The 24,465-nt window shown below is 35.6% G+C and overlaps 1 protein-coding gene across 9 annotated transcripts in view; it reads right to left on the reverse strand.

Annotated features, from left to right (window-relative positions):
• Window positions 1–24,465, reverse strand: part of DMD (dystrophin) — a 2,324,635-nt gene that overhangs the window by 696,809 nt on the left and 1,603,361 nt on the right. For all 9 annotated transcript variants that reach the window (XM_045994540.1, XM_045994546.1, XM_045994545.1 and 6 more), the window contains one exon: window positions 8,039–8,140. In XM_045994540.1, the coding sequence (XP_045850496.1) occupies window positions 8,039–8,140 (102 nt within the window). The remainder of the gene's footprint in view (window positions 1–8,038; window positions 8,141–24,465) is intronic.

Raw genomic sequence — 24,465 nt, forward strand, 5'->3', positions numbered from 1 at the left:
AAAGTTGCAGTGACTTCATAAGAACAGAATAGTAAGCATAACCACGCTGATACCAAAAAGTAGCAACAGATAACAGGGAGGAGATAATAAACCTAAAAGCAGATATTGAGAAAATGTAGAGGTCTTGGTCATTTGTGGAAGGGTAACAGGGCAACATATGGTGAGGTCTCATCATACATCATTTGAACTATAGGAAGTCACCTACATGTGCTGAGAGAAAGAGATTGAGAGATTAAAGATTGATTTCAATACTGCTGGGATCTGCCTACTCTTTTACTCAATGAGCATATGGCTCCAGAGGGGCGAAGGAGACATGGGAGCTTTCTGTTCCTACAGTTGCCTTAGGTTCAACTTTCTTCTCACAGTGTAAATATCTCACTGCATTGAGTTTGCTTCTAATATTTAAAGATATGTATTTATCTTACATTCTGGCTTCTAAAAGCAAAATCTACTACTTCATCTGGCTCTCAACTGAATAAACAGTGATCTGTATTAAACTTCATATTCATGTGTATCAGTGTATAATAAAACAGAATGGTAAATGATATTTATAACGATGCCCCCAAAATTAAAAAAAAGCTTCAATTCCATTGTGTTTTAGAATTAGAAGTCCCAGATTTCTGTCTTAACTCATTGCTACGACTTATGTCATCAGTGGCAAATCAGACAGGTCAATCAGATTTATCATCCTTGAAACGTGGATATAATACCACCACCTAACTCATGGCTTTGTTGGAGAAACTAAATGAGATATTTTATGAGAAAAGAACTGTGTGAACTGCAAAGTACTATAAAATTGTTGGTTAGTTATTATGTACTACTTAATGAAGCAAAGCACAAGATGGTCAATAAAAATTTTCATGAAAATATTAAAATAAAAATATTTCAATGCATGAAGGACAAGGTTTTGTTTATCCTAAAAATAACATGTTTATGTATCCAGTTCCCTTTTCTTAATATATACATTTCGAACAGTCCATTCATTTATTCGAATGTTATCTTGCCCACTGTTCTTTTCAGATGGGTAAATGTGCTACTATAATTTCAAATGCAGAAATTTAGAAAAATGAAGGAGTGCCCTGATGTACCACAAACATCTGAGGACACTGTTCAGTGTCAAAAATGCAGTAAGCTCAGAATTGTATATTCCCCCAACTTTCGTAATGATTAGCAATGGATTTTGATTCAGCTGGTAATAAAAACATTCCCGCAACTTCTTCAAGTTTCACACATACTTCAAAGTTGAATTCGATGATGTATATATTATGGAAGTTTTATTTGTTGGTCTGGTTTGGTTTGGCTTTTTGGAACTCTGGCAAGTGCCCAAATTTTCTACACTTCTGTCTTTGCTATTAGGCCATCAACTCCTTTTAGGTAGGAAAACATGTTTGGCTGCAGCAACTAATGCCACATTCCCACATAATGAACTTGAAGCAGGGCTCAATACAAATCTATAGAAGGTAATGATTTCTTCCTCATGTTAACACCCTTTAACCGGATATAAGGGAATGAAATACATGCCTAAATTTCAACATCTTTAACTATGAAATGAGTGGGATAATAATGATCAAGTCCTATTCTTGGATTAGATTTCCAGAATTTGAAAATCTTGAATATGCTAAGTAAATTGTAGACCCTGGGCTTTCCCCACAAGAGCCCCTCAAAAATTGACAATCGCAGGGGATTCTTATTTTACCAAGAGGGAGAAACTTGGAGAGCTTTTTTTTTTTAAATGGTAAACTGAGATTCATTACAGGGGAACTTTGGAGCTGAGCATTATGTTCCATGGTATATAAACTGCTTGGATATAATCATTAAATGTTAAGACAATTATCTCAAACAGTGTGAAATTTATTCTTCACCAAGAGCAGAAATTAATCATAAGAAAAATGATTTCTGAGTATAGCTTTCCTTTTTTGATTTAAAATGGAATACAGTGAGTTTGGGCTTTTAAAATCTTACATGTTTCTCCTGTGTCAATATCTGGCAAGAAATTAACATCGGCTAAGTAAATAACTGAATCCACCCACAGCTCTATGTACACAGACATGCATGTGAATGTTGTAACTGAGACATCCATGTCTCTATGTCTGTCTTTATAAATGCAATTAACACAACTGAGGGCCAGGAGTGAAATTCAAATCTCTAAATGATCCTTGCCTGGTTCCAGCAGCAGCTACAGAGTAAGCCTCAATTGAGACTTTCCTTCCACATATTTCCTCAGAAAAGAGTTCACTCATATTATCAGAGCCCCCATGGTGTCTTTTCTGTCTCATTTGTTATTATTGTGAACAAAAGAATCTGCACAGTAGCTTCCAGTAACCTCAAGAGATGGAAATCTGGGATGCTTATAGAAGTCACCTAACAGAATTGGTTAATAATAATTTTTTAAAAGGTGAAGAAAGTTGGTAAACCATTAGCAATTATTTCTGGGGTATAACCTCACACTTACCAGTGGTGAAAGCCATAGTAAACAAATCCTTTAAAGACAGTTTAAGAAAGCAAAATAATAAGGACTCTGATGGGGTGATAAAAAAATATGTGTCTAAGAAAAATGAAGATTCTCTCTCCTAATATCTTGTGAATGCACAGTGAGCATGGGGATAAAAATTCCAGCGATAACACTGAGGAAGTAAAAAATGGCCCTTTTGGTAAATGGCAGTTAGCTAGGCGTGATGGCCCTGATTGAACATAAAGAACAGTCACAGAAAGTAAACTACACACAGACAACGCCACCCCAGGGCCATGTTTCAACAGTGCAGAGATGAGGCCACTCTGCCACCACAAGAGGGTAAAGCACTGTATAAAGCACTGTTACTTCTTCAACAGTGACAGGTCTGCCCTGCTTCAGTTTCCTCACCTTCTAAATAGAAATTATTATTAAAGGTACCCAATCACCACATTGACTCTGTTGACAGCATCTAATCCAAATGGCTTCCATTTCCCTAATCCCTCTTTAGAATCCTCTAGCCAACCAAATCCCAGAAGCAGCTCTTTCTAACCCCCTCTTACTGAGATGTCCCAGAGTCTCCCTGGAGAGATTTCTCCCTTGCTGTGGTAAGCTAAAAATCCTAACTATTTGACTATAGGTATGTTCATAGTACTTTTTGGATGGACAGCTTTAATCATACAGGGAGTCAAACAGCGCCATCCATTTCGTAGATAACTTAGAAGGAAGATGGTGAGCTCTAGAATTCTGGAATATACATATGAAGAGTGTGAGTGAAACTGATTCATAAAATATGATACAGCAAAAGCAGTATTTCTAAAAGTGAGCTATTCTGTAAAATGAGATTTAAAATATGGTAATGCTGCTCAATTAAGAAATTAAATGAAGTTGACATTTGCAATCTCATCCTCCTTTTTAAGTTTTCATAAGTTGCCCAAAAATCTATGATAAATCTTGTTTCCCTAGGGGAAAGTGGGGTTCTCCTTATTTTCAAGCATATATAATTAGTATTTATTCAGCCTCTCACAGTCAAAGACTTTTCCTCAGTTGTAAACCTAACTTACATGTTTAAAAAATGAAATTCTGCTTCTCTGCTATTAATCAATTATACAATCTTTCTAATATTGTTACTTTCTTTTTGTAACTTTTCTCCTAACTCTTTCTATAAGCACTGACATGGAAACTGTGTTCACCAAATGCATGAGTCAAAATGGATCTATTCATTTTGGGGGGACCAACATATGACTGTTATCTCCCTATTGATTTTTGATGTTATAAAAAAATTACACCAGATAAACTAGATCATGTGCCTGAGAGAACATGTATAAAAGCCAAATATTGTTGTAAGTATAATATTTCATTAGGCAAGATCTTGACCAATAAGATACCACTCAACCTGCTATGCCATCTAAAAATCTTCAGATTTTTCTACTAATTGTGTTGTGAGTAATGTATTAAAAATTATCAGGCAAACAAATAAACTTTAAGGAAGTTCTTGGAAATGTTTGAGGTTGATATTAGCAGTGGAACAAACTTGTTGGGGAAAAAAACCAAGCTTAATCTATTAATTAACAACAAAACAGCTGGGAAAATGAAACATCCCTGGTTGTGATTGACTTTAATTGAAAATGACTAATGACGCTGTCATTCTGCAGCTACTATTTGAGGAGATTAGCCTGGAAGATTATAATTGCCCTCTTGACCATTTGTGTACAGCAATTATTTTGTGTTAAATGTTGGGGTGGAACAGTTTGCCCAAATCCAGAAGGCCCCGAACACCTTAGGTTTTTTGTTACATTTAAAAAGAATTCAAGAACGTTAGTAACATATATCATTAGATTCATGGTAGCCAGATTTTGTTTTTATAATCTAAAATGGTAGCAAAGCAAACCAGCTGGTTTCATCTCATCACTTCAGCAAGTCACCAAGACATTTTAAAATTCTTTAGTGCTCTCACTTCTGATACACAGAAGGTGATATAAGTATTCTAAAATACATACACACATTGAAAACATTTTAATAGAAAGAGTAGTGTCACAAGTTGAGTTAAGGAATAAGTATCAATAGAAGAAAATGTCTTCTAACTGCTTTAGTTCAAAAGAGAGTTTAATAAAAACCCTTAAGAATCAAATAACAACTGCCTTTTTTTTTTGGTGGTTGTCAATATTGTTGTTACTGATGGCTGATGTTATTGCTGCTTTTAAACTGCAAAATTACTCTGTACAAAGTGGAATGTATTAGAAAAGATTCCATCAGCACTATTATCATAAAATATTATTACCAAAGGATAACTTAAGCAAAATTGTTAACAATTTATCTAACCCATCTTCAATTTCTAAAGATGAAGGAACCTTATACAAATCAAATGAAATAAAACTGCATGTGTATATGTATGTGTGTGCATGTATAGTCGGGAGAGAGAAAAAGGAGATAGAAAGCAAAATAAGAATGTGTATTTCTTTAGTCACATTATTCTAAAAAAAAAGTCCAGTAATTTTGCATCAGAGATTGAGTGCTACATTTGTGTCATTAGTAGAATTGTCTCTAACAATATATTTGAGCTTTAGGGGGAAATTCTCAAAGAAAATAAGGAAGAAGTGGGTTAGTCGGGGATGACAAAAAAGGAAACTAAAAATGTACTATCTGTGAACATTAAAGAAATCCAAGAGAAGTTGATGAAGCTAAGGAAAAGGGGGAAAATGACTCAAAAGGGATGAGGCCAGGTCTCAAAGAGAACTCAGCCTGGGAAGGTAGCATGGGAGCCTGACAGACAGGCTGTCTGAGGCAACATGTGGACATGCCAACTGTCAGACAGTTTCCTAAGAAACAGACTCATGCTCTGCTACATCCTCAATTAGAATGTCTGTAAGTGCAGGACATATGAACTATCCATTTAAACACTAGATCTTGGGGCACCTGGCGGCTCAGTGGGTTAACCCTCTGCCTTCAGCTCAGGTTGTGATCTCAGGGTCCTGGGATCAAGCCCTGCATTGGGCCCTCTACTCAATGGGGTGCCTGCTTCCTCCTCTCTTCTCTGCCTGCCTCTCTGCCTACTTGTGATCTCTATCTGTCAAATAAATAAATAAAATCTTAAAAAAAAATAAACACTAGATCTTATTTGTGTGTGTGTGTGTGCGCATCATGAAGAGTTTCCATTTTCTTTAAAAATATTGCTTTCTTCTTCATAACTTATCATTTCCAAACTTTTTTCCTGAACATATGCCTCAGGCTACTCAGACCCCCTCTTTCCCATCCATGAAGGGGTGAGAAACCTGGAAGTTAAGGAGAAAAAGTAGTAGGAGTAACATAATTTTTAAATTTGGATATATGAAATGAAAATTCAAAGGGGCTTTTTTATGTATTTTCAGAGCAATAAATCACCCTTCCGAAAAATCATCCCTAGACCTGGGAAAAGAGGGTTTTGATCCATGCAGAGATTTAAACAGTCCCTACAGGCTTGTTGCCTTTCTGTGCTGGGTTCTGTATTCTGAACTATGAGGTGGTTACTGAGCCTCTAGTGTTTTGGGCTCCCACAAATCCCATCTCATCTTCAGGTGTTTCCAAGGACAAGGTCCATCTAAAGTGCTGCATGTGAATCAACTATTTCTCTACACCCCCACTCTCCCAAGACAATCTTGCCCTTCTGCCTCTATCAACTTGATATGTTGATCCAAGGGATAAATGGTAGAACAGGAATGAGTTTTCACTTAAGTTCTACTTCTCCCAAATGAGCTGACTTAAAAGGAAATGTAGGAGAGAGAGAGACCAGAAGGAAAGAGAGTGCTCACTCTACAAAATGGTTTTAAGGATTGCAGATGAGAAGGAAAGCTAGCACCTCCTTGCTCTTCTTTTTATTTCAGAAAGCTAATTCCCCTTTCATATCACTAAAAGGAAGGCAGAAAGTAGATAATGCTCACTCAGATGGTTCTGATCTCCAAGCGGCCCAGAAGTTGAAGGCTTGAGTGGGAGGTATGATAAGTTAGCATCAATTGCTTGAATTGTTTACATACAATGAAGACAAAAATCTTCTCCTTGACTTTCAATTAAGAATTTTTCCTCTGTCATTTTTTAACAAAGTCAGAGAGGTGAAAGACAATTTCAGTGCATATCTGTAATCTGTAACAATTGTGCCAATCTCTGCACCAACACTTTGAGACGCAAACAAGAGTAGACATAGTAGACCTCTGGAATGGTCCATTTGTTTGTTTTATTGCTTACTACCAGAGTCACTCTGCTAACCAAGGAAAGTGTCCACTTTGGGACTGACTTTCTTTGGAGCATCAGTAGAAACCCTGAAGTTTGCTGCTTTCAGGACCTTCTCCAGCTCCCCAATCTAAACACTGAACACAGTGTTACTCTACGAAAATTATCATACCAGGCTTGAAACGGTTTGCCAATTATTATTATTATTATTATTATTATGGACATTAGGGATGGCAACAAATTATTCTTGAATAAGTATCTATCAGTTTCTACACATAAATCTGTGCCTTTTAGCATCTGGTGTTTGGACAGCATATGTTTAGACTAAAACTTTACATTTACCTAAGGAAAGGCCTCTTGTAAACTCTAAGAAAAACAAACAATTTTCTAGAAATAGAGCTTGGGGCAAGCTTCAGCAGTGACCATAGGGACAGAGTCTAAGTCATGGTAATGTTGTTTGCAAGGACAACCTAGTTCTGTATAATGAGGTTATTGACCTGCACTGTTTTAGAGCAGTTTTAAACATGAGGGCAAGGCTCACTAAATTTCAACCTGTAATGTTAGCTAGAGAAACCAGGACTGATCAATAAACAGCCACCATTCCCGGCTCTCGGGAATCTCCAGCATAACGGAACCCATTATGATTTGGTCAGGTAGAGAAAATAAGATACCCTATACCTAACGTCTATTTATCACTGGACTCTCATTTGCAAATGGAAGCCATTGATTAGCTATTTTTCGAAAACTGAGCTGGCTCTCCATTTCTCTCCTCGTGTCATAGTCTGTGAATAAATGTATCCCAGACTTCAAAATGTATGCAAGGAAAGAAGGAGAAAGCTTTCTCCCAGACCAGCTTTTTACCAAAGAGAGTAGGAATTACATGACATATCACTAAAAATTCTTGACCCAATAAAGTACTAAAGCACGAATGCCGATTTTCCTCTTTCATAAGAAGAGTGTCACAAAGAAAGGTCACAGACCATATTGTGATTCTTTACAGCTGTTGGAGACAGACAGTATGATGCAGTAGCTTGATTTGAATTAAGCCAAACAATATGAAAAGCATCAAGGCTGGCAAGCAAAGCAATAAAGCCTCAAAGAATTTAATCTACCTTGAAGGTGGGACTACTTTCTGTATTGATGGCAGCACACCAGGACAGAAATGAGTCCTTTAATGCAATGACTTGTTAATAGCCTTAAGATCACAATATATAAATAGGATATGTTGATCAAAAAGACAGCTCAGCCTCTGCTATTGTGTATGGACAATATTTCTTTACAAGTTATTTCATTGATTATAAATAGACCATGTCAATGGCAAATGTAGAACAGGGGAACCATAACCCATTATGAGGTAATGGATATTGCTAGAGGTTGCTTCATTACCTTCACTGGCTGAGTGGCTGGTTTTTCCTTGTACAAATGCTGCCCTTTAGACAAAATCCTTTCCACATCCGGCTGTTTACCTTGAACTGCTACTTCAATTTCCTGGGGAAAAGAACACATACAGTGCAGATTAACTTCACAGTTAGCAATAAAATTACTAAATTTAAATATACCCTTGGAGACTCCACATGTATTGTGGATCAATTTCTGCATGGCATATTGGGGCACAAAAAAGTAGCTTTAGTGCAGAGAGAAGAAATAGAGGCCATTGTGGAACACAGTAAATTTGAAAATATTTATCCCAAATCTCCTTGAATTCTACTCTAATACTCTTAAATAGAAAGACAGACACTAACTTTGTTTTTCAAAAAAAAAAACAACACAAATGCAATAATGAGAAATAGGACTTATGAATATGATTAATATGGATAAATGCTATTGTTAGCTTCGATAATCTCAGTAATCCTAATGTTCATTTTACTTTACAAACTTCTTATTTTAACAGGATTCTTTTGGGCTTTGGATCCAAAATTTAGCTTTGAAATAAAACCAAATAATTCTTCCCACATGATTGTTAAGATTAAGTTTCTTTCCAAAGAGTAAACACTTAAAGCATCATGTCAAGGCTTATTAATTATTAAGCAGTCAAATTAAATAGGCCTTTTGAGGAATGCTTTAATTATTTAGAAAAAAAATGTTTGTTTTCCCTTAGTCCAGGGAAGACTGAAGAATGACCAAACAAACAAACAAAAACCTCTTTAGGTATGAATATAAAGTGCTTTGTTATTGGCTGCTGTCTAGCTCGCTTGAAGAGAGAATAAAAGAAATGTGCATAAATTGAAGCTGAAGGAAGTGAAGTTAAACATTACAGAAGACTTTTTGGATGGAACACTTGTTAAACACTAGGATGGAATATTGATTAATCAATGTCAGGCGTCAGTCAGGGCCTGGGCAATCTTCCCCAGATAGCAACTCCTGATTAACCCATATCTCCCTTCCTCCCTCTCCTACCGTGGAGCCTCCCAGTACTGCTGTGTGTACGTGTCTTCATGCCACTGCTTCGTTTATATACTCCGTTTGTATCTTACTCTCAGCCCATCAGAGCGCGGAGTCCTCTAAACCCAAATTACTATCATTTATAGGGCACACAGGGTGCTTACAGCTTATGTGTGTTCGGCACACACTCATGAAGGGGATTATTTCTTTAGTTTTCTTTATAATAAATGTCAGTGGAAGGGGGCCTTTATAACATAAGACTAGCCCTGTGACTTGATGGGTACACATGCAACACGTAGAAGCTCACACTACCTTAAGGAACAATAATTATGGAGGAAAACAGGACCTAGCTTTCTGAACCATAAGAAATTCTAGAAGTTATTTAAAAAAAAATCTTGAGAACTGGTAACGAGTTCAAATTCAGCGTGGACTTTGTGAGAATTGGGTATTTCTTCCTCGAAAACTGCTAATAAGTAACACCCAGTAGAAATTGTATATCTTCCGAAAATGGTCACAAATAGTCAATAATTCTACTGATGTTTCAGGTATGCAGCCAAATGATAAACACTAACATCTTTCTCTCCTTGCCCCTTTTCTGCAATCCCAAATAGTTCTGAAGATTGCAAAGCATTGATGCTACTATTCAGAAGACTCTGGCACATAGAGTTAGGAGACTGCATTTTTTATCACAAGGAATTCCCTTAGGAAATAAACACTTTCTAATTCATGAAATTTTCATTGGCAAATGAACATGAACAACATCAAGGCTGACATTAGGGCAGCCCAGATACTACTTAGAGCCAAATCTGAAGCAGGTCCTTGCTAGATGAACTGAGGAAAAGTTGGTACACCTTGTGAAATGTCCCTGGTTTGCAGAAGGTAAGATATTCCCTCTTCAGGCCATCAGGTTAGCCCCAGATTTAGTCCTCTGATGAATGAGCACTGCAAAGTCACATCATTTCCCTTTATAGAAATGTTTCCTATTAGCATGTCCTTCTATCACAGCTAATGTCATCTCTTTGTCCTTCAATGAAATAATGAAGAGTTTAAGTACCTGGATGAGATTTACCCTTAGTCCCACAGAAACAGAACAATGGCGAAAGAATCATGCTCAGCTCTAAATTCTTTGTTGTTATTTCTGGGCAATGTTTTGGAGAACCTGATCTCTAATTAAATGTACCTTTGTTAAATCACTTCACAAAGGCCATTTATGAAAATAAAATTCTACAATTTACCTCACTGCATTTATTTGTGGTGTGAATTTAGTAGATAAAAGGTAGGTCAGTTGTTCAGGGTCAAATATTATTGCTTGAAGGGTCAAGTGTAGTAAATCCAATTAAGTTCACTTAAAATACTCTTTAGTGTATTTTTATTTAGTGTGAGAAAAATACATACAAAGCTGATGATCATCCTGAGAAAATGGAAATGTAAGTGAACTAAATTTAAAAAAATGTTGCTATCTTTCCATGCAATGCTTGACACAGAGAAGTTGAAAAGCATAGCAGAGCAAACAACCCCAGCCAAAGCATGGGACCACACAAAATTAAAAAAAAAAAAAAGGCTGCTACAATCCTTAGCTGTGCTGAAAATGTCAAGAAACTGATATAATGATATTAACTGCTGTAATAATATTTACAGAGTTACTAACAGTTTACGATGTGACAAACAGTGTGTATTTCATACATTTTTTCCCCTCATACTTAACACTCCCACAAAAAGGGTATTATGTAATTTTACAGATGCTGAGACTGAGGGAGATTAGGTCAGTTGCCCAAAGCCACATGGTCTGCAAGTGTCAGAGTTGAAATTGTAACCAGGAAATGTATGCTACTAAATGTCCATTCTATCCCTCCCTTGGCTGTGTATACTGTGTGTGTACATGCTCTAAAATTGGCATTCATATCTCTTAATACCATGCTATTTTTTTCTCTTCCTATTTAATTCCAGTATATTCTGTAATATCCTTTTAGGGTGCAAGTGAGAGAAAATCCCATCTCTTCCCATAGAAAAGGAATAAATTCTTCCGTAGCCTTTAAAATGCACCAAGGGTATCTCTTTGTGGGTTTATGATTGTCCAACTGATGATATCCAGGTCAGAAAATTGGTATGAATAAACCTTTTATCTCACAAATGGCCTTATATCTTTATATGATTTAAGAAAAGGTGAAGGAGGTCACACTAAAATGGAAACATAACTAATTATAGTGGCCAGTTTTTGTAAGTAGAAAGTGCTAGACTTCAAAGAACATTCAGACAAGAAAGTCTTCATAGAATTTCAACAACAACAACAACAACAACAAAACAAAAACAAAAACAAGAACCCTCACCTCTAATAAAAGCAACTTTCCATTTAGGTTTTTGCCCTTGCCTTATTCTTAATATATCCCCTACAGTGTAAGACTGTTCACCAGGAGTCAAGACCCTTATGATGTGACTAGAGTTTTATTTCCCTCATTTCACAGAATTGACAGCTCACTACAGTCTCATGCATAATTTTAAGAAAATAATTTGTAGCAATTAGAGAATAGGGAGTAATCCTTTGTTAATAATCACTAGGAGAATATCAAGGTGTATTTTAAAAGCTAGCTCTCACATATTTTCCAAATGGAGTGACATTCTAAGCACCTTCGGTCTTAGTTATTTTTTTAATAGAGCATTTAATAAAGAAGATTGATTAACAGTATCAAATTTAAGCAAAAAGGGAATGTTAAATAAAACAAGTAAATACATGCAGGTAGCAACTGTGACCCCTGTGGCTGGGAGAACAGAGGGAAGAGTTAGATTAGCAAACCTGCAAGCTTGGAGGGTCCCTGAGATGCTGGAACTAAGACTTCCACAGAGGGTGTGCCATCACTTGCTCTGAGTCTGAGGCTGGGTATGAGTATGAGGTAATTCTCAGTATGAGGCTGGTTCCAACAGTGATGGAAGAAGCTCAAAACTAGAATTATGCTTTGCTGCTGGGGCCAAAGGACATTGCTAGGGTAAAGGACATTGCTAGGATTAAGGGGCACAAGAAACAGTATTATTCTTATTGGGGAGTTCTTGGTCTGATGAGCCGGGAATCAAAGGTTAGCGAAGAGAAAAGACTCAACAACACCTGTGAGGGGGAAAGCAGCATTTCCGATGCATATTAGTGCACACTTACATTTGCTAAAAATTGATAGTCAATGTTATATTTCTAATTTCATATTAAGCTGATTATACACATTTGTTTTTTTTTTTTTTAACTAGAAAGTTGCCCCAAGGAAAGTGTAACATAGAGGTATTTTGCCTTGTTTTATTTTTTTTAATTTTTAATTGTTTCTCCATCATTTTACCTATTGCTAGCCTCATAACACATGAATAATACGTCTATACGGTGTGCTATATATCACCATATAAGGAGGCTATAAACAGCCTCTCACATATATTCCAACATTCACTCATTCTTTGTTCATTTGACAAATATGGAATGAGTATTTACTATATTTTAAAGTCTTGGCTGGCAACTATGAATACTACAGGGCATAACACAGACTTTTGTAAAGGATAAAGACAAATGATCATATATTAAACTTACAAGGGAACAGGCAGAACAGCCAAGAAAATACAATGTACAGTGGGGCGTAGAGAAGGAACTGGTGAGTTCTGTGTTTGAGGGACAACAAAAGGGTGGGGACCAGCCTCACAGCTGAAGAAAGGCTTGAGTGAAGGCTTGGAACACAGAGAGCTCATGCACCAGGATGACAAAAGGAATAGATGGTATTAGGTACTGCAAGGGGAAATCTGGGATGTGCAAGGACAGGAGCTGGAGGCAGCATGGTGATCCCATGTGGGGAAACAGGAAGAAAGGGTACAGGAGTAGAAGGCAAGAGCCAGGAAAGAAGGATCTCTTACACTACCCTCAGAACCTTCGTGGAGACCTCACAAAAGGGTTTTGAATGAGAAAATCACACTTTGTATTTGAACTGAAGTTTTAAAATGAATATATATATGAATGGACAGATAAAAGATTTACACTAATGCATGGTTTTTTGTTCAAATAAGCTGGTGTGAATGAGATACATATGTGGCTATTGAAAAGAAAAAGAAATTCAAGATAAAAATGACATTTTCCTTAGCAAACTTAAGTGACCATTACCTTAGTTTTTTAATTTATAGAGTATTTCCTGCCATTTGGCTATTTTGTCAATCCCCACAATCAACAATTTTTTATGCGCTCTAAGATATCATGGATTCTAAGAACCACTATCATTTTATGAACTGCTAAGAAAGTTAAAAAATCAGATTTTGTAGACACCATTAGGAAATTATACCTCAATTTCAGAGAAGTTGAAATGTAAAAAAGCATGTATTTGAAACATGGGAATTCCAAGATGTTGGTGAATGCTACAATATTACTTTATTATTATTCGCTGACCCTATAAACATGTCTACGCTGTGTGTGAATACACTTTCCTCCTCACTGATTTTGGTCTTTACCATGTGCCTTAGTTTTTGACCAATGAACTGTGAGCAGAAGAGACTGCATGACAGCTATAAGCAGGGACTTTAAAGATAATCCAACATCAGCTAGTACCCCCATTTCCTGTCTTCTACCATGAGAGAATAATGTACCATATGGGAGTTGCTCTTTCAGCCTGGGTTCTGCAATGAGATGACATTTGAAGCAGATCCACAATTTATTATAAGAAAACTTGAATGTGATCCACAGTGTGAAGTAAAGATGCAGTTGATTTACAGACACAAGAGTAATGAACGTTTGCTATAAATCACTGAGATTTAGGACTGTTTGTTACCGCAGCAAGAGCTAACAATCACAACATTATAGTGAAACAGTCAAACAAACAAACAAAATATATGGGTTCCCAGAATGAAAAACCAAAGTAAGCCTTTAAAATAAATGTAACCTGGGCACATATTTCGACTGCACCATCTCTCATTCCACATACAAACTGTTTGCTAAAAAGGGTAGCAAGAAACGAAAAATGAAATGGAATCAATATTGTGTTAGAGCCTGACTTCTCTGGCCTACATTGTCAGGCAGACTCTGACAAATGAAGGCTGATGGATGGAAAAACACAACATTGTGCAGTTGCGTTTCTTTCTCTTTCCTCTCATACTGGGTGACTGTTCTTTTATTTATCTACAATTAGGTTTGCGAGACCACGGCAACGTGGCTCTCCTTCTCTGTAACTGCATGCTGTCAAGTATGTGCCAAGCTGATTGACAAGGAATGACAGGTTCTCTCTTTCCATTCAGAGCTAATCAAGGGCAGCCCACCAAAGAGAGGCTTTTTTCTGATTTAGAGATTTATGGATTTCAAAAATAATCTGTCCAAATATACAAAGTATAATGCAATATTGATTTTTTTAAAGTGGCAAGTGTTATGAAACCAAGAAGACATAATCTACCGAGGTACCTACTTGGACTGTTCAAGGCCAATAAGAGAGTGGACACAGATGTGACCATCAAGTAATGAGACTGATATTCCGAAGCCATACTTAGAAGCCCTCCACTCATGAAGAACAGGTTTCAGAGTCTTTTGCACAGAATTATTCTGACAAATGAAATCTTACCAACAAACCCCCAAAGCATTAATGCATTAAAAAATACTGACTAAATATAAGAACACCTCTTATGTTATAAAGAGCTTAAGCAATGGTTATTTAACAGTGAATGAAACAGAAAAAATTTTCATGTCCTCATGAAGCTTGCCTTCTAATGGAGATGATGGACAACAAAATATAAATTATGGTACCTCAGAGCATGAAAAGTGCTAAAGAGAAAAAAAAACAACAAAGCATCAGGTAGACATAGATACATGTGTGGGCTAAGGAAGGATGGGAGGGGCACATCTGAGAAGGTGTAGAGAGGAAAGCCTCACTAAGAAGCTGGTCTTTGAATAAAAGATTAGTTGGAAGTGAAAGAATGAATCAAGGGGCTATCTCAGGGAAGACTGATCCATGCAGAGGAAACCATGAGCATAAAGGCCCCGGGGAGCACTGTGTCTGGCATGTTCAGTAAAAAAATAAGAAAGACTGGGTGAGTGGAACCTGGCAAGCAAGGGGAGAGTAGCAGGAAGCAGGCCAGAGAGGTTGGGAAGGGTAAGCCCTGCAGGGTAACTGTGAGGATGCTGACTGTTACTCTGACGAGATTAGGAACCATAAGAGTGTTTTCAGCACGGGAGTGCTGTGATTGGACTTATTTTTTAACATCATTCTGGCTGCTGTGTGAAGATTAAACTGGAGGGATGTAGAGAAGAGAGAGTAGTTACAAGCAAATTCCCATGGGAGTTAGTTGAAGCCACAGTGTTTGGAAGGAAGTACTTGCTTGTGGAAACCTGATAGACTTACTCTGAAACTCTTTATAAATACAGTTTTTGAATGAGGACTAAATCTCTGATCTGCTTAAAGCAATACTTTAACCAGAGTCATTTACTGAAAGTATTGCTCCCCAGGTTTTACTACATTCCTAAGTCCTTAGCAATAAAGACTATGGACTCTTAAGCCCAGCTCCCTAAGTTCTGATCCTGGCATTGAATGATTATTTTCAACAGACACCATATGACCCATAAATCCTAAGGTATATTTGAAAACTTTTCCTTTCTGATCCTTTCTGGAAAAAAATTAGCCAACCACTGATCTAGAGAAATGGCTGCTCTTGGGATTTATGGCTCTCAAACCTTCAGGAGCACAGAAAAAATTATACAGGTAGTTACTTTTAAGGATAAAAGATGAGAATCATATTTTGCCTTTTATCTCCTCATACAGACTCATAGAGACAGCCAAACAATTTATAGTTAGACCTTAGAGCAGGTCTCCACAAACATTTTCTATAAGGGGCCAGACAGTAAATCCTTAGGCTTTATAGGCCATATGGTTCCTGTCATACCTGACTGTCACCAGTGCAGCGTGAAAGCAAACAGAGGTAATGTAAACAAATGAGCGTGACTGTGTTCTAATAACACTTCATGTACAAAATCAGGTGGTGGATTGAATTTGTCCCTTGCAGTGTAGTGTGCTAACTCCTGCTTTGGTATATTTCAGTGTTGCTGGAAGTGATCAGATGAGGGGCAAGAACTTCTGGGTTCTAGACTTAGTGATTCATGAGTTGGGGCAAGTCACTTGAATTCTCTGAGTTTTAGTATTTCAGTATCTGAGAATTACAGATAGTATTGCCCATCTGCATGAAAAGTTGACCTCTGAAGAACTTTCTAGCTTTTTCTACATGGAAATCAGACAAAGTTGGAATGTCAACTGTGTTAGTAGGCCACATCAATATTGCTAAAAAAAAATAAGAAAAATAAAGACTGATGGGTAACTTACACCTGGCTTTGGATTTCTACTTATGAACTACAAACGTTAAGTGGAAAGCCATAGTTTGGGGGATCCCCTAAGTGTAGTAACTCTTGTAACTGATTATGTATCTTTCATGGATCTTGGAAACTTTACCTATGTCATAAGATACTGGCTCCTGGGGCACATCAGGCTTCAAGGGCAGAGTTGACACAGCAACTCTAGGTGAGTTTCCTTCTTTTGCACCTAACCTGTCATCTGAGAGTGTGCAGATGCTAGGGTTGGGGGGGTGGGGTTAGGGGGAGAACAATTTCTTGCATAGCTCTGTGAATGCTGCACAAGTCACTCTGAATTCTAATCCCACCAAAGATAGATGCCTGATCCTGCCTTCCTGGGAAGCTATGTTTCTGTTCCTGTGCCCTTTGAAGTGAATTTGAAATTGCATGGAGTTAATGGGAGCCTCATTCAGTTGCACCTAAGAAGACTTGCTGATGGGCTTTATAATAATCATGTCTAGGACCCACATTTTCTTTCCACAAATTAATTGCTCTAAAATTGGGACACATTTTATAAATGATGGCATGTCACAGTCTAACTGACAGCACCTCTTTCTTAGTGACAGATAAAATAATGATGCATATTCTAATCAATGGTGTCTTCGCAGGAATGAAATATGGTATGTGACCAGGATATTCATAGTAGGTCAAGATCAAATGATTTAGTATATACAGAAGTACTACTAACTGGTACCATTTATTGAGAATTAACTAAGTACAAACACTCTGCTATGCACTTAACATAAATCATCTTAGTTAATCTCACTCAAGCTCTACTGCAGAGCCTTTTACCACACTTAACTGTCATTTTTTTCAGATTAAAAAAAAAAAAACTAGAGTCACAAGAGGTGAGGAAATTTGCCTAAGGCACAAGCTAACAGACGGTAGATACAAGATTTGAACCCCAGTCTGTCCGAGTCATACCCTGCATGCTTAATTACCATGCTATATGTCCTATGAATTGAAGTATATTCCATATATACAGTTAGATTTTCCATGATAAATTACAGGGTTTAGAACCAGAACAAAAGTATTTTTGATTAACATATAATTTTACAGTAGGGTTTTTCCAACCACAGAACGACTGACATTTTGATCAGAACAATGATTTGTTATAGGAAACTGCCTTTTTATCGTAGGATGCTTTGCAGCATCCTGGTCCTGATTCACAAGATGCCAGTACCACTTCCTTCTCCCCGAGGTGTGGGAACCAAGTAAGACTCCAGACACTGACAAATTCCCCTGGAGAATAAAATCAACCCTGACTGAAAACCACTGAATTATTGAATATATAAATGAGCAAATGAAAGAATGTCTCCTCATGGTCTTCATTTCCAGTGTACATTAAATAGGATGATTTAATATTAATAGCCTTTCTCTCCTTTTCCTTATATGGAACATTGTAATGCCATCTTTTATGTATTTTTTTCAGATGCACTACTATGCACACTATGACTTAGACCTCATTTAAACATGGTTCTGATGAACTCTAACTAAAATTGTAGGTTTCAGTTTCTGGCTGAATTATTCTTAAAAACACTGCTTGAAATACCCAGATGGATTCAGGGACACAGTGTATTCTATGGAATAGAGAGGCATATAGAACAGAAGGTAGTCTCGCTATATTGGATTTATCTTTTTCTTGCATTGCACATTCACCTTGGTCAGTGATATATGTATTACTTTAAAATGATACAGCACAATACTGAATTTATTATTCATACGGCAACTGGACATAGTCTTGATAGAGAGTGTTTTCTTAATGTAAGTATTATAAAACACTGGAAATTTCTTTTTAAAATATAAAACAGCAGTTAGGGTAATTTTCAAAAAAAGCAAAGAGCAACTCAGTACACCTGAAACTAATACAATATTGTATGTCAACTACACTTCAATAAAAAAAAATTTCAAAAGAAAAAAGCAATTTAACTCTGACTTCATGATTGACACACTTCAAGTAAAATTAAAAATGCTTTGTTTTTTACAACTAAGTGCCATACCAAAATTATAGTTATTATCTAAAACAACTCTTTCTAAATTCTTCCATAAGCTCAAGCAATCAGATGAATAATTGGATTAGACTTGTGTTTAAAAAAATAGCAATGACAACAAAAAAAATCTTAAGTTTCTCTTCTGAATAGCCTTTCCTTAAACATATATGAAAAACAAAGCTAACATGAGGGTTTCTGAAACAAAGGAAAGGAAGCCATGATAGAATAACCCTTCTTTGGTTCACATAACATGTCAGTCTTCATCTTGAGTCCCAGGGTTCCATTCAACCTGCCAAACTTAATTTTTATATTCTTCTCACTCTCTATGATTTCTACCACTCCAGTTAAGTGAACATTTTCATTGGTCTCCTGTAAAGTCAATGATAAGGTTTTGGATAAGGAATTGTGGACCTGTATTTCAGATGTGTAGAACTGTTAGAACCCAAATTATACAGAGAACTTTTATTAATCTGTAAGAGAAAACAAACAATCCAGTTGAAAACTGGGTAAAGTATTTGAAGACTCGACTCATAAAAGGAAAAATCTGAAGGGCCAACAAACTTGAAAAGCTGTTTAACCAGGGATATGCAAATTAAAATACTAAATTCATGTCATTTTCTGCTGCCTGTGGAAAGCAATTTACAACATATAATAAAGATGTGAATACTCTAATGAGTCAGCATTTCTACCAGGTATTGTCACATGGGTTTGTGAGAAGACCTAAAAAGAATATTCTTTAAGCTATATTTACATTAATGAAAAATTAGAAATGACTACTGATCATTCATTTCTAACCTTCTAACTCTATTGATTATTTTATTCTTATTCAAATCAGACATGCCTTTAACAGACTACTTTTCTTCTCTGAAGCTACTTTAAATAATTGTTCTTATTTTTACGGTGTCCAGAATTCTCTTTAATTTAGTCATAAGAAAAATTAATGCTTCTATTCATAACTGACCCATTGAAGATACTAAAAATAATAAACATAACACTGTCTCTAATAAATCTGACTTCAGCTATAATGGCAAAAACAGTATAATATCTCAGATAACATCTGCTTAGTTTTGAGTAAAGCACAGGAGTGTGTATGTGTGCATAATTTTGTATTTGTGTTATCTCTCTAATTATGTAAATCACTAGTACTTATTACTATGCTAATGCCAGAAGATCTATTGTAATAAATGTTACCATGAATTATTAATTTTTTGTTCCTTATCACCTATTTCATCAGATAATTTAAAAGACAGAGATGCCTATCTATCCGTGTTTTCTCTATGGGTAATTCATGAAAGTTCTCTCAAATGAATCTTACAAATTAAAAGTATGCACACATGGTTTTGTAATTTCATGGGTCAATAAGTAGAATTTTAGTTGTAGCCTACACATTCTAGTGAGTGCTTCCATATTTTGCCTTTTGAATGCTTAATAGTTATTAATTTATATTTAAAATCAATCTCATTTTAATGACTAGCATAGTATATAATCAGTTATTATAAATGCAGTCTGTTTTTTATCTTAAAATTAAAACTGTTATTAAAACACTGGGAGTTAAATAATTATGGGTGCTTTTATTAACTATATACTTTGTGCCTTATGACCAATAATTGTTGAATACTCGTTGTGTCCAGAGGAGGCAATGAGGTGTTCAGAAGTTGGAAGCTATGGCTTCAGAAGTATTGGACATGCAAACTCTCAAATTTTTAATATATTTATCTGTGTATTGAAATTATAGAGCAAATTAAACAACTAAGGTATCTCCTTTTCAAAATATATATCAGATACACATTGAAGTATTTGATATCTTCTGTAATATGTATAAATCCATATGTAGTATATACATTTTCCAACGTGTAAAGGAATGAGCCCAGACACACTATATCTCTCAAGGGAGAGCCAGGAAGAATAAGAGAAAGGTATGACAAGGAGAACAGCAGATAAGTGGTATTTGGAAGTATTTGGAATATAATGGTGTTATCTAAGTCAAGTACAACTGACTAAAAGTAGTAACCACCTAATTTTGTCTATTAGATGATAGGAAGATTTATACAATATAGAATTATATTTTAATTAGATTTATAATACACTCTTCTTTTCAATGACATATTAAGTAATATACATTAAATCTCAAGGTAAAGAACTGTATATTTAAGAAAAAAATATCACTGCAGCATTTCTAAGCAAACCTAGTGCACCAAATTTGCTTATATCTTTGATGGGAAGAATCACGTAACTCGTGATGTATTTCCCCACTAACATTATTTAAGTTTATTCTGAATTTGAATCTTTCAAGTATTCCTTAAAACTTTAAGTTGAGAATGCTGAGTTTCACTAGAAATATTCATCTCTAAATTAATTGTCACCAATCATTTTGGTGATTTTTTTAAACTCTCAAATATGAATAAGCTTATATTAGTGTAAGTTTATGAGATGATAATTAAATAGTAAAATAGTTTCACTTAAAATAAGTATTCCTGAAAGTGTAATTTTTAGTGTTAAATAATTTTTCTACATATTTGTCTTTTTGTCTCCTTTTTAAATAAAATCACAAAGATTATGGTTATAGGTTCTCTTGTTTTTATTTTTTCCCACCAGCACCAGATTCACTGCTCTGTTAACACCAAATCCATATCCTCCCCTAACCAAAAAAGGGCATTGTGTGGCTTTATATTGCCATAACTTCTTGGCAGTCACACTTACCCATAATGATAGTCACATTTACTTTAAGAGATATCATAATTATGTATTTAGAATTTTAATTGTTCTTCAGTGGTAACTAAATTATTTAAGGATTCCTTTAGCAACCAATACAGTTTAGTGAGCAGAGCACTGCATTTCCTGATGAAAATACAAGTTTACAGCTATGAGGTCAGTAGGGTAGGTACCAGGCAGACAAGGGACAGTGTTGCAAGACTGGAAAGTCCAGGAGAGTACAGAGACTGGCATGGGGATTGTAGGTCATGCAGTCCATGTAATTTTCCCTCACCTATCAATCCAGATGACATCCTAGAGAGGAGCAAGAGGAGAGCTAAGGAATCTGAAAGATCTGCCGTTTATTCAAAAGACAGTAACACATATAAAGAGATTGATAAAACTGTTTCTGAGTGAGGTCCTTTCTTCTCACTGCCCAACATGGGAAAAGTATATAAAGATTCGTGAGGAATACATGAAGTTGCATTTAGTTCATTATATGACCCTTAGGTATTTATATCATTTATATAATTCTTCCCACATATTTATTATATTTATGACTATTTACCTAATTAACAATCCACGAAAATGTTTTTCAAAGTATCATTCCCAGACTGGTCGTCAGTACCACCAGGAAACTGCATTCTAACAAGATCTGCTTATTCCACCTGCATTAAAGTTTGAGAAGCATGGCGCTAGATAAATAGATAGTAGGAGAACTGGGAATGGGTAAGTGTTAATCCTAGAATTTTAATTAATTTCCATTCTCACGTCACGGATGTAACATTTACTTTCCAATGATACAATTTTATGAGTAAACACCTTCATGGATAGAGCTTTTGGAATCAGACAAGAAAGGTGGCTGTGCCTTTTAAGTTATTAAAAAATAGTACTGTTCTGTGAATTCCAAATTGCAGGTGCACAGCATTTCTGAATGTACCTGAAATCTCTGCCTGCTATTTTCTACCAACACCCACTATCATCATGCATTCAAAACCTTTCTCATTTAACTTCCATTGATTCTACCCTGTATTCTGTCTGCCAATCAAAGTCATCCCTTGGGCGATATAGTTGGTAAACCAGGTGGTCCATTCATTCACTTAAACAGAAGTTGTTCGAAAACTATTAGAAGTGTTCCCATGTTTCTCCTCCACACATACTCAGAAAGGGATGGCATCCATATGCAGAGCAGAGCTTTCTTTTGAGGGAAATTAAGAAATAATAGTAACACTGCTTCTGAAGTTTTCATGCAACCTATTCCAAAGTATCATTATATAAATTTTGCTATTAATAGCAACAAAGACTTGCTTTTAACAGAATGGAAGACTGGTAAGAAAAAAAATTAAAATTGTAGTACAGTAAAAACATGATTCTAAGAAAGTATAAAAAAGATCTACAGTGACAAAATGACTTTTAAAAGTATATTTGGAGCAAAAGAATGATCAAGAAAAAAAGAGGTTTGCTTTTGGAGAAGATGGTCTAATACTGCTTAATGGAAGATAAAAGTTGGAATGCTTTAATTCCTATTGGGTTTCTTATAGGTCAAGAGGAATGATATTCCAACTACAAAGAATAAAACAAATAGAAATGAGAGGGAACTGGTGCCCAAGATGGGAAGAGAGATTACAAAGTCCCCAGCTGCTCAGAATGAACCCTCTTGATCTAGATAAATTACATTTTAGGACACTAATAAAACTAGCAAGTCAAATCACAAACCTCTCTGGGTGGTCTGGAAGATTGGAAAGGTGCAGTTTTGATTTTCACAAGGAAAAATAAGGTGTGGGAATGAAATTTTAATCTTCTAAATAGTTATTTAAGACTTGGCTAAAAAAATGCAATGCAGGGAGAAACTATAGGTCTTCTTCAGCTAATCAAGTATTTTCAAAGAATGAGAGTCTATTGATACAGAGGCTGTGGAAAGAGAAACCATGTCACAGCCATTACCTATTATTAGATTGATAGAAAAAGAAAGCAATTATTTACATACCTGTTCCCAATTTTTTAACAAAATTAAATCAGTATTTATCTTATAATTTGTCATCATGTTGAATTTCTGTATAGGATTGTTTGCTGAAAAGGGCAAAGACCATTCCCATAAACTTCAAAGGTTTGTTTTAATATTTTCAGGTTATAACCTTAAGACTAGAATCTATTTGTCATAAGAAACATTCATTAGAATCCTTGTTGTAAAAAGAACATGTTTTCACTTCAGGTTGTAAACTGTATTTGTCTCAATGAGGAAAAGACAAACAACCTAATAGGAAAAAAATGGCAATGAATAAAACAAATGGTGCACAAAAAAGAAAATATAAATCATTCTATAACATTTTTTTTATCCTGAAAGAAATTTATCTTCACTCAAAAGAAGAATACAAATTAAAGTTACAATGAGATAACATCCTTTTCTAGCTTAGCAAAGATCAGAACAGTTGATGACACACTGAAATGGCAAAGGCATGTGGAAAAACTCCTTCATATTACCAACTGGAGTACACTATGATGTGCAATCTGGCTGTATTTACTAAAATAACAAGTGCCATCTTAACCCAGGCATCTTATTTCTAGGAACTTATCCTATGGATATATTTGCAATGTGTGAGAGGGCATGAGCATAACGTTCTACATTGTCATCTTATAGCAGTAACAAAGCTTGAAGACAAATGAAATCATCCTTAATTGGAATGTTGGCTAAATAAATTATGACACATCTTTAGGATACAAGAGTAAGCAAATGGAAAAAAAACAAACTAGAACACCCTTAAGGTGCTAATATAGAAAATAATTATCAGTATATATCATTAAATAGAAAAAAACATGATGCAGAAACAGTGTTTATAGTATTGTACAAGATTTTGTTTTCTTCAGAAGACAGGAGAAGGAAGACTATAAACACAAAAACACACATATCACATCCTATCCTCAGAGTGTCATCAAAGAAACTGATACCCCTAACTAGCTTGTGGGAAGAGAAATGAGGTGGCTGAAAGATGGAGAAGCAAGGGATTATTTATGCCCTTTTATGCTTTGCATTTTGTACTGCAGAAAGGCACTATCTTTTCAATGAATAAATAAAATAATTTACACATTCCAAGTTTGTCATGGGAGGATGAATTTATTCTCCTTTGTAGCAATTAACCCAGCATGGCCTTATTGACAGACTACTAATTTATTGTGTATAAAAGGAATGTGCAGATTCTCTTAAAATTAGAAATAAAAATAAAGTGGTATCTAAATGGAAACACATTTCCTAAAGCACTGCTTACCCATACCATGGGAAATACAAAGTGATAATTTGTATTATATTCTACTGTACCCTATGCTATCTTATTCTATTTCATGTAACTCATTAAATTGATTTCATAACTCATCAACAGGTCACCAGCAACAACTTGAAAATAGTTCCCTAAATGATCTCT

The sequence above is a fragment of the Meles meles genome, chromosome X (assembly GCF_922984935.1).
Source record: "Meles meles chromosome X, mMelMel3.1 paternal haplotype, whole genome shotgun sequence".
Classification (NCBI taxonomy): Eukaryota; Metazoa; Chordata; class Mammalia; order Carnivora; family Mustelidae; genus Meles; species Meles meles.